This window comes from Thamnophis sirtalis, unplaced genomic scaffold, assembly GCF_051295495.1.
Source record: "Thamnophis sirtalis isolate CommonGarterSnake01/CBP01778 unplaced genomic scaffold, rThaSir2_p1.2 scaffold_7, whole genome shotgun sequence".
NCBI lineage: Eukaryota > Metazoa > Chordata > Lepidosauria > Squamata > Natricidae > Thamnophis > Thamnophis sirtalis.
This window is the reverse complement of record NW_028261387.1, coordinates 61,387,479-61,398,527: the sequence shown is the minus strand read 5'-3', so window position 1 is coordinate 61,398,527 and position 11,049 is coordinate 61,387,479. Positions and strand designations below refer to the sequence as shown.

Genomic DNA, 11,049 nt, shown 5'->3' with positions numbered 1-11,049 from the left:
CTGGTTTTCCTTGCTTCCTATCCTGCAGAAAATAATTCCTTCCTGTCCTAACAAGCCACACTCTATAGAATTTTAAGTTAGTTTAATGTAACACGCTCTTCATCCTACTGTATGAGTGGCTCAGCCTCTCCAGGAAAAAAATTCCCTCCTATCTAAGTAAATGAAGCAGGACCATGTGTTCATGTCTATCAAGGTTCTGGTATTTAAAAGTTAATTGATAAGATTAGTGCCTCGCCCAAGTACACTAATTCATAGTCCCACCAACACTGACAGGGAAAACCACTTGTATATAAACAGAAAGCAAGCCCCATTCCCTTCCAGCAATGATTAGGTTGCCTGTTGGGTAATGATACAACTACAAGAAAACAACCAAGCTCAGAGAACACCAAGAACTCCACGGATTAGTGGCTATCTGAGAGACCGCCTCCTGCCAATTACCTCCCTGCGTCCCATCAGATCGCACAGAGTTGGCCTCCTCCGAATTCCATCCGCCAGTCAGTGCCGACTGGCGACTACGCGGAGGAGAGCCTTCTCAGTTGCAGCTCCGACACTATGGAACAACCTCCCCGTGGAGATCCGTACCCCCACCACAGTCCAGGCCTTCCGCACAGCCCTCAAGATCTGGCTATCCCGTCAGGCCTGGGGATAGGATTACTCTCACCCCGCCCGAATGTTGAGTGAATGTTGTGTTTTTATGGTTAATTTCTTTTATTCACGTTTCTTTTTCTTTTAAGTCTTGTCTTGCACTCCCTTCCCCCCATTGTTGTAAGCCGCCCTGAGTCCCCTCAGGGAAAAGGGCGGCATATAAATGTTCAATAAAATCTAAAAAAAAAAATCTAAAAAAATCTAGTGCCCCTATACTGAGTCTTAAATTCCCTATTTGCATATTGAACCAAGTTGTAGACAGATAGCTTTTTTATTATTTGTCACTTCAGGAGGAAATACAGATCCTTTCTGCATCTCAGAAAGTCATGTTTGTGTTTATTCAAAAAATAAAATAAATATTTTTTTAAAAGTCATTTTAAATAGCATGGCAGAATGTTCATATGTCTTCACCACAATGTGAAATCCTTCTGTACAAGCTGAACTTCCTCATATCAGAATTCCTCATCTGACTTGATTCACCACATTTTTCAGGCAAATTCTCGATACCACTGCTTCATTTTTACATCTGATTATGCTTAGCACTATGATATTAGGTATTATTTCTTAAGAGTCAAACAAATGCAGTACTAATATATGAAGTGGCGAGGAAACTTGAATCAAAAGAGAATATAATTAAGGAAATAAGTCAACTGCAGGAAAACACACTTTCATTAGTTAAGACATTAGGACAGTGTTAAAGCATTTGTTTTATTCATTTATAAATACTGTTGTGTTTACAAGCATTATAGATGTGAATATTATTCTCAAACTTTCAAACATATAATACTTAGAATACTATGTAACAATCAGGAAAACAAAAGCATTCATCTCAAAATTTGGAAGGCCACTCAAAAAAAGTTGCATAAAAATACATTCTCTTCCTTCACACACAAGCCACTCTTTTCTCCAATTAATTATTTACAAAGAGTTGTAAAACATTTTTTTAAAAACAGATAACACTTAGAATATTTGCATGTGGGAATTTAATGAGCCAACAGTAGGATGCTGTTCTTTTTTCAGGAATAGCTTTTACAGTAACGTATTTTGACTTTCCTCAATATTATATACTAAAAAGTCAGGAGTGGAAAGATATGCAGCTGATTTTAACCCTTCTGTTAGCTCAAGAACCTACAAAGTTATATTCACCCAGAGTTTAACTTGCCCCAAGAAATAAAGGAATCTTGGGGAATGGATGAATTTATCAGTAAATTGCTAAGAAGTAATCTTGGTAAGAAAACAAAACAAAAACAAACTCTTCTTGGAACATGCTGCCTCTAGTAGAATCACACAAAAAGATTTCAAACACAGAATAAATGTGATCGAAACACACCATTCAAAGAAAAAGCCCTGGGAAACTGAAAGCTTGAAACAAAGATATAGTTGCCTTTGAGATACAGACTTAATATCCCTACGCCAGAAGCTTCTCTCCCAGGTCAGCTAATATGGCAGCAGGCTGAGTGGAGCTAGAAGGTCAAAGATAGGGAAAATGAAGCCTGTTGTACCAAAGCTGAGGGACTTCATAAAAATGCATATATTAGAGTGGACAAGGATGAAGTACATTCTTTGTGACTGGACATTCAATTTGCTTGCAAAAAATCCTGTCAAAACAAGTTCATTTTTAGGTTCTGATAGAACTGAATTGAATAGATAGAATTGAAAGGGATATATTGAAAGACATCTGCATATACACTGTGGAAGTCTTCCTGTACTGTACACTGGGACACTCTTCCTCAAACTCTTCACAATTTGGGAGAGGTTTTGGTTACTTTTTTACATCCTAGTAATTTGAAAAGAGAACTTGATGATCCAATGGATCAGGTTTAAATGGGGGCAAAGGACTACATTTTGCTTTTCACAATAACAAAATATTTTTATGGGTGGGGAATTCATTATATGTCTCAGAAAGGATATATACTTTACATTTTTCTTTACATTTATATCATTTGGTTAGGGACAAATGTTAACTTTAGTCTAAAGCAGGATGGGGTGGGGGAGTGAAGGCTCCTGAAGTTACTGAATTACAGAAGTCTCAACCATCATGTATGGTGAGGGATGCTGAGATTTCAGGAACACTTGAAGGGCCACAGATATCTCATTTTTGTCCTAAGAAATAATAAACATTAATCTTTATATATCAGTGATAGTCCAGGGTTTGTGTTTAATTTATATTTAATGCTTTATCAGCAAACAGCAACATGGTTAGCCTTATACTTTGAATTATTCCATGGGAATAAGTGTTTTAAATGGTAATTATTAATATAAACATCCCTTAAGAGAAAAAAAGAAAGTGATATATATCAATGACTCTGCACTAGCTTCCAATAGTAAAAATCAAGTGCATATGCATGGAAAATGATCAAGTTAGATTCATCTAATGCTCCCTGATCATCCAGATTTCATCCATGAATTGTTTCCATTAACAGTAAAACAATATGGACGGAAATAAATAAATACTAAAACTTTTCTAAATTCAAATGTATTCATATATACTTGCTCTTGCATCTACGTACCCCGTTTTTCCTTCATCCTTTTATTTTCTATGAGCAGTTTATCCATATTACTAGGAAGACAGCTTTCTCATAAAGTAAACCAATTTATCACTAAATGGCTTATCACTAATTTCTTCCCTATTTATGTTTGTTTTCCTATATTTAGTTCTTTTAACATGTAGTACCTTTAGTTTCATATGAAATTTAATTCTTACCAAACATATCCCATGGAACTTCCCCATTTGCAAGGAATAAAATTGTGCTTCTTCTTATGCTTCTTAAAGCACTTGCACAAAGATTTTTAAAATCTTAGATATGGAAAAATTCATTGGTGAAAGCTTTCAGGAAGAAGAACCAAAACAGAACCATTCATTTCCCATTTTAAATAAAAACTTCTATCATCCACAAGCTTGAAAGCTTTCATGTCACAGGCTAAACTTTCAACCATTCTCCTCTATCATTTGCAGCTTATGCAGAGAACATTTTAGCTTCCTGAACAATTAAAATAGAACATTCATCTAAATCTAAACTTAATTGGGTCAGAGCAACAACCAGTGAGGGGAGTAATATTTTCGTTCTTGATATCCTTTAAAAACAAAGAGGTGTCCTGAATTCTTGAGGCAAGTTTACTTGATCATATAAAAAACTTAAAATAACTTGATTTAAACATGAATATGCCTTTTGCCTGTCCACACATTCAGCCCTTCATTAAATCAGAAAGTTTCTTGAAAATATTTCCCGTTTCAAATGAAAATTTTAAAACATATACTAATTCTTGAGATGAAATAAGTAACTTCTATTCAACATTTTCCTTTTCATTATTTTTTGAGAGAAGGAACAAATCTAATTCATATTTCAGCTTTTAAAAATGGACTAAATTTTCTTTACCTCAGGATAAAAATGGTCCATTTAACCGTTTGAAGGTGATTTGAAATCCTTGAAATAGAAGAAAAATATATTTAGGCCTAAAATGTTGTTGATTGTTGCCATTCATCTTAATGACATCCTAAGGAATAATCTCTTTTCACCCCATTCCCTCCCCAATCATTTTATGATTAGCATATTGGATTGTTTCATGATTAATTAGCTCAGATAATTCTAGGCAAAATTCAATTTGATATAATTCTAACTCGTTACTAGATAGGGCACAATTCTTCATAGTAGGCCTTTTAATATTTGTCCTTAGATTTCTGGATATTAAAATTTGGGTTGATTTAAGTTACTATATTCCAGACATAAAATAACAGTAGTACTCTGCAGGACCTCTTACGGAATGATTCTTTTTTCATTTCCATGACTGTTTATGGTAGAGTTCGACAGGACCAACTAAAAATCTTTTGTTCATACCTCTCTGTAATCCTCTATGGGGCTGAAATAGGTTAGGCAGTGCAAAAGCAATATCATGAATAAAATTCATTACAATGTCAACATGTACTTAACTTTCACATATAATTGTTAGCTACACCTTGAAATCTGGACAATATCCAAAGTTCCCAAAAAGGGGGACAGAGGAAACTAAAGGGTTGCTGAGAGTCTCAGAGCTAAACTAGAAAGCTCTAAGTATTGTGAATGCACTGATTACTACACCAGACAACCAATATCTGAATAAGTCAGCTTACAGATGGCAACTCCTGGCTCTTAACAGAATTCTGCATTTCTTTGCAGCCAATAAAAGCAAGAAAAATACGAAAATTCAGAACAAAAAGATGAAAGAGAAAAGATCAGTCACTTCTTTTTTTATAGTAGTCCACAATAGATTTTTAAAAAGCCATATTGTGTTCACCATTGAGCAATGATGGCAAAAAGATCTGAAGTACTACTGCTCACTTGTATCTATGTATAAGCTGCTTTTCTTAAATCCCAAAGACTCTGTTCTAATCAATTGTGAAAGCTGACTATAACCAGCCCAAAAAGTATAGCTTCAAAATGTGATATCATGCTTTGGAATACAAAGGAAAAGAGAAAAGAAAAGCAGTGGTCAGGATTTGGAAAAATATATTAAGTGCTGCAAGTGAAATCTCATTGTTATAACCAGAGAAGCACAGGCTCTGAAGACGTTAGTATTCTGAGAATCTATGAAAGTTAATGCATTTTATTTCCAGCATGACCAAAAACCAGGGCGTGAGTGCTACTGATCTTACTATTGATATTAAAGACAAGTGCATTTATGCTAACAACTGTGCAAATTAAACATTGCATTAAATGTCTCAAACATTAGTAGTATAATTTTTATCAAGGTTTTCCACCAAGACTTGAGACAGCATTTTTCACAGGACTAAGCAGCTCAAACCACCAGCCTTCTTCCATGTTAAACTCTGAGAATGCTTTTGTGTTTTCAGCTTTGCACCTAATGAACATTGTCTTAAATCCAACTTATTTGCTCTGATTTTATGCAATGTTATTACTTCAGTGGTAAATGAATCATTTTGCTTATAAAAAGATATGTTGATATCTTGTGCAGAGATACATCCTGCAAGCGGAAATCTACCCTAAGCAATTTTTGATGTTGGATGTCCTTCCATCAGAATTATTGGGAAAAAAGAATGCTAAAAATGTGAGAGCTATAAGGTGTAATCATCTATTAAACAGTTCTAGAGAAAACACCAGGAGGAAACATCTTGAGGAAAGATGGAAAGGAAAAAACAATTATTGGGCCCCAATATTAAACTGATTTCAAATCTAACATTAAATAAATCAGTCAAGTACTGAGAGATATGTAGAATATGCATTTCCAGGGCAAGACACATTATGAGACTCCCAAAGAAATAAGCCAACAAGTTTTTCACAGACTCCATACTCCCAAATTCCAGAAGGAAGAGTAATTCCATTTCATTCCCCATTCCTATTCCATGACAGTATCTTAAGACATGTTTGATCGACACCATAGTCACTTCTATATCACTTATTACAGTAGATACTTCTTTAAATCAGATTAAGGTTGGATGCATATTGGGTTTACAGCAGATGGTTTGAGTAGTTCAGACAGTGACAATCACTTTGTCCTTTTGAATAAATTACTTCAATATTGTAAAAATAATAAACTTGTGGTGAGGCATGCTTTTAGAAGAAAAGGGCGGGGTAAGCACTGTGCAAAATAAAAATGCCCAGCAAGTGCAAGGAGCTGTGTGTGTTGCCAACTGGTCCATGGCTAAATTGCCAATAGTTCTTTCAACTGGAAGATCGGAAGTCAGTGGCAGGGTTGGCAGCTTGTGCACAGAAATCTCCTCTTTCTGCCCATCCTTTGTCCAATAGGCTACTTTGAGAGTTTACTGATGACTCGGATGAGTGCTCCATTCTCATCTTTCAGCCGCTGATTGTCTGACTTCAGCTCTGTGAAAACCTGTTTCAAAGACAAGATAGAGAATCAAAACATTTCTGTGCTTAGTGTCCCAGAACATTACAGCCACTGGGGTGGGGAGGCAGCAAAGTAGGGAGAGGAGAAAAAAGAGTAATGTATACAGTGGTAATCTGTATTCATATAAATGAATGCTTAGCAAATGGCTAACTCTGCCTACTCAATGTATTTTTCCTTCCTAAAACAGAAGAGGGAACTTATCCCAGATATATGCAGAACAGAAAATTATGCATTGACCGAAATGATTTCACTGACTAATACAGAGCAACAAATGATGTCTTGCTCTCAAGGCATAAAATACCCCAAATTAGTCAAGTTATTTTGATGCATAAGACAGAAAATACTATGGGTACCTCTCTTCAGACTTACCTCTCAAAATAAGATAACTAATAAACTCTATGCTTTTTATAACATCCAGTTTTCATTTTAATAAAAAAAACTTAATTACATTTGGAAAAATAATAGTCTTTTGTTTTCAATTTTGAAAGGAAATTGACTAACTTTAAACACTTTAGAGCAAATTATGTATATCTCACTTTTGTGTGACAAATCCGTTATGGATCAAAGAGTCTGGTTTAGGTAGACCTTCTGTTACATATTAGAGAGTACAAATATACCAGTAACAGTAATGATAAGTTCCTAAAAAACTAGGTTTTATTATTTCAATTCATATTTTACATATCTGTAGAAAAGAAAATGGCATGAACTTCTTTGGGGAAAATGTTTTTAGTAACATTTTGCTGGTTTCCCATGGTTTTCAATTTCTCAGGTGTTCCACAAAATAAATGAATAAAAGGTATGTTGAGTTACATTTCCTTTATTTTTGAAATGTAAAATGTCACTTTAGTTGATTAACAATTTGGACTATGAAAAAAGTGGTATTAGTAAAGTGTGCTTAGAAATGCCAAGTGATTCTTAAGCAAGAACATTCAAGAGTAAGCAACTTTGGATCAGAGATTTGCATTCTTAATAGTTTACAAAATAGGTCAGCTTATTTAACAAAGGAGGCATACTTTCCATATGCCTCCTGTCAGCTCCCAAGAATTCCTATAGACAGGCTTCTTTTGAAAGACATGACAGTGCTTGATAAGATGAGGACTACTGAAACACCTTTGACAGCTGATACCCAAAGAAAGGGGATCATTTATCAGTGAGGTGAAATATTTGTTATCTACTTAAGATGGAATCACAAACACAAATTTATTTGGGATTTCTTGCCAATAGAAATACACAATATTGGCTACTAATAACTCAATGCATCTTTCTATTGCCACATGATAGCATAAAAATGTGTATATTCTTTTCTCAGTAAAGCAAACATGTTGAAATTAAATAATCCTTAAAGGCTTACTCATAGAAAAGAGAGGCAATATTTTGAATTGACTTGGCAAGGCATGATGAAAGAAAGGGATCTAAATTAATCAATCCATCAAACAAATCAAAAATATTTCTGAAAATGCATTTAATTCCTGTTTTTTTCTTAAATCATTCCTGAATTCTTTTCTCTATGGCGAGACACTAAAAAAAATCCTGACTAACAAGCTAATAGAATCTATTCACTTTAAATGAATCCAGCACTAGTGAGGCTATTTCTAACAATAATAACTCCACAATAGTGGGTTAGAAAAATAACATACATATTTTCTTATTTGTTATTTGTTTTTGTTTTTTAATCAAGGAACGGCTTTATCTGTCATTCAGCTCTGAGCTAAACAGTGAGATTACTATAACTGATATAGTAAAGTGGGTGAAAGTGGGAGATTGAAAAAAAATACTGTGGATCCTTCCATTTATATATTTTTAAAGAAGTTTACCATGGACTGGGGGGGAAAAGTCAACCTGGGACTAGACAGACTTCCCATTTCCTTAATCATCATAGTTTGAGCATCTGATCTTTACTAACTATAGAGGCCATGAGCATAGGCTCACCCAAGCCCCAAGAAATGGGCTGTTCCATAGGGTGGAACCCTCAGAGAATGCTTTCCACCAGGCATCATGTTCCTCTCATCATGCAGATGGAGATCCTTGATAGGTGCTCTCTGGCCAGATAAGGTTTTAAAAGTAGTGATGAGTAAAGCTATACAACTAGAGGTTATCAACATGCTAATTTCAATTTTAATGGGTGTATGGCATCTTCTAACACTTTCATGAAAATACTAAACAGGAAAAAAGAAAGGCCTGAGGTCTCATAGTACTCACATAAGGTAATATTTGAGAGTTCAACTTTTGTCTCAGCCACCACTTATTGGATATGCACATTAAGGCTGGAGTCTAACCACTGTATTCTGTCACCTTCAACTCTCACAACTCCCAGGCAATCTGCATATGATGCCGTGGTTAACAAACACTGAGAAATTTAGGAGGATCAGGATGATTACACTCATTCTATTCAAGTCCTATGAGAGTCCCATGTGGGGGACCAATGTGATTTCCACACAATATAGAAGCCTCAGTTCAAACTACCATGGATACAAATTTTGGTCCTGGCACTTTTTCAATATCCTTCCCAAAAAAGGAGATTTTGAGGACAGGATGGCAGTTATCCAGCGATATTCATTAGCAAGGTAGTAAGGATCCAATCCACATGTAGCAGAACTTAGATTACAGAGAACTCTGCCCACTCTTAGATAATCGAGAACATTGTTCTTGGATATGCAAAAGGTCAAAGATATCCCAGGTATCATCATACAGATCAGGGGTGTCAAACTCGATTTCATTGAGGGCCGCATCAGGGTTATGTTTGATTTCAGGGGGGTAGGGTGGGCATGACCAGCTCAACATCACTCATGTCGGGAGCAGCGGTGGTGGCCCAAGCATTCTGCCAGAAAAAATGGGCTCCCGAGCTCTGTTTTCTGCTGTGACAGCCTCCTGCCAGCCTCTTCCAGTGAAAACGGAGCTCGGGCGGGCCACCTGTGGCCCTCCTGAGCTCCGTTTTCCCTGACAGAGGCATCATGGGCCAGTCTATTGCCGTTTCCAGAGTGGCCCCATGAGCCAGATCTAAGCATTCCATGGGCTTGATTCATCCCCCTGGGCCTTGAGTTTGACACCCCTGATATAGATTCTATCCATCCAACTTCCATCTAGGAGTGAATGCAGTTTCCAGCTAGAGATATGTCAAAATTGAGTGTTCGTCCATGCAAGCATTAGGGAGTTGAACCTGATTTAATGGCATTTAATGGCGTTATGATTAATTAATTAAGGACAGATACAAGGTGAATTTATACTGTAACAACCACCACCATCAGCATGAATATTATAAACACCAAATCATTTTTACTTTAAACTTAAAATTGTAGATCTGAGACAAGACAGTATGAAAGAAATGCTGGATTTTCAAGATCAAGCCAATGATCTTCAGAATTTCCTTGGAACCAAAAGAATTAGAAGACATAATTTTTTGAACATATTTATATAGCTGCTCATCTAACAAAGGAATTCTGGGCAGTGAAGAGAAATAAAAACATCATCCAAAACGCATAAATTCATTACAGAAAAACTAGATTGAGGCCTTTAAAAATCTCACTATTGATAAAACAAATATGGTCATACCTGTGCTAAGGTTCCATTAACATTTTAAACTCAATGCCCTGGAATGGGAGTAAAGGAAGTGTTCATGGCCTTCTGGGCGGCTACCAGGGTCAGTGCTGTCTATATCTCAGAAAAGGCTATTCCATAAGACAGGTATTATGACAGAGAAAGCACATTTCATAGGGGCAATCAAGAGTCACTGATGAGAAATGAGACTCAGAGCATGCTCACTCTCTTATCCAGTGAGATCAGTAGAAAGCGTTGGGTTCTAAAAGTAACCTAGCCTCATGCTGTTCAGGGCTTTAGAGGTGACAACCAGAACCTTGAACTGCACTTGGAAGCCTACCAGGAATCAGTGTAGCTCATGTAGCCTTGTCAACTATGGCACCCGATATTGCATGTGCTAATGAATTCCACATTAGTTGAAGCTTCTGAATGCTCTTCAAGGGTAATCCACATAGACTGTACTGTATAGTCTTGTGACACAACTGGTCTACAAGATATATTTGTGGGAATGCTCTCCTGACCAGCTGCTCCTTGAACAGGAGCTGACTGGTCTAGAGTCTTAAATGCATTATTAGCTGCCTTCTCTGGCATAGAGGTTAATGAGAAGAAGTTCATCTGAAAGATGTAGCTCTACGGTATCACAGCATTATTGAAATGTCACATTCTAGATGTTTATGAAATATTAATGAAGAAAATTGAATAACTTAGTACTGGTTCTTATGTCTCAAAGTAATATATAAAATATGAAAAACATTAATCATAATTTGTGACAAAAATAGGAATACTACACTAGACACATGTTCAGAATTCAACCTACCATATTTTTCGGAGTATAAGATGCACCTCCCCCCCCCAAAAAAAGAGTATAAAAATTTGGGTGTGTCTTATACACCAAATATAGTCCCACCCACCTGCACCAGAGGTCAAAAACGCAAGGCATAGAGGCAGTGATAGTCTGTGGCAATGCCTGCAGCCTGTAACAGCCGATTGGGGGTATTCTGGCAGTCTGATTCACCCACCAATCAG

At 36.3% G+C, this 11,049-nt stretch overlaps 1 protein-coding gene across 12 annotated transcripts in view; it reads right to left on the bottom strand.

The window, feature by feature from the left end:
- Window positions 1-1,334: 1,334 nt before the first annotated feature.
- Window positions 1,335-11,049, bottom strand: part of PPP1R12B (protein phosphatase 1 regulatory subunit 12B) — a 112,449-nt gene continuing 102,734 nt past the window's right edge. For all 12 annotated transcript variants that reach the window (XM_087720202.1, XM_087720208.1, XM_087720200.1 and 9 more), the window contains one exon: window positions 1,335-6,474. Coding sequence is in view for 7 of the 12 variants with exons in the window: in XM_087720208.1 (XP_087576334.1) it covers window positions 6,388-6,474 (87 nt within the window). In the remaining 5 variants the exon portion in view is untranslated. The remainder of the gene's footprint in view (window positions 6,475-11,049) is intronic.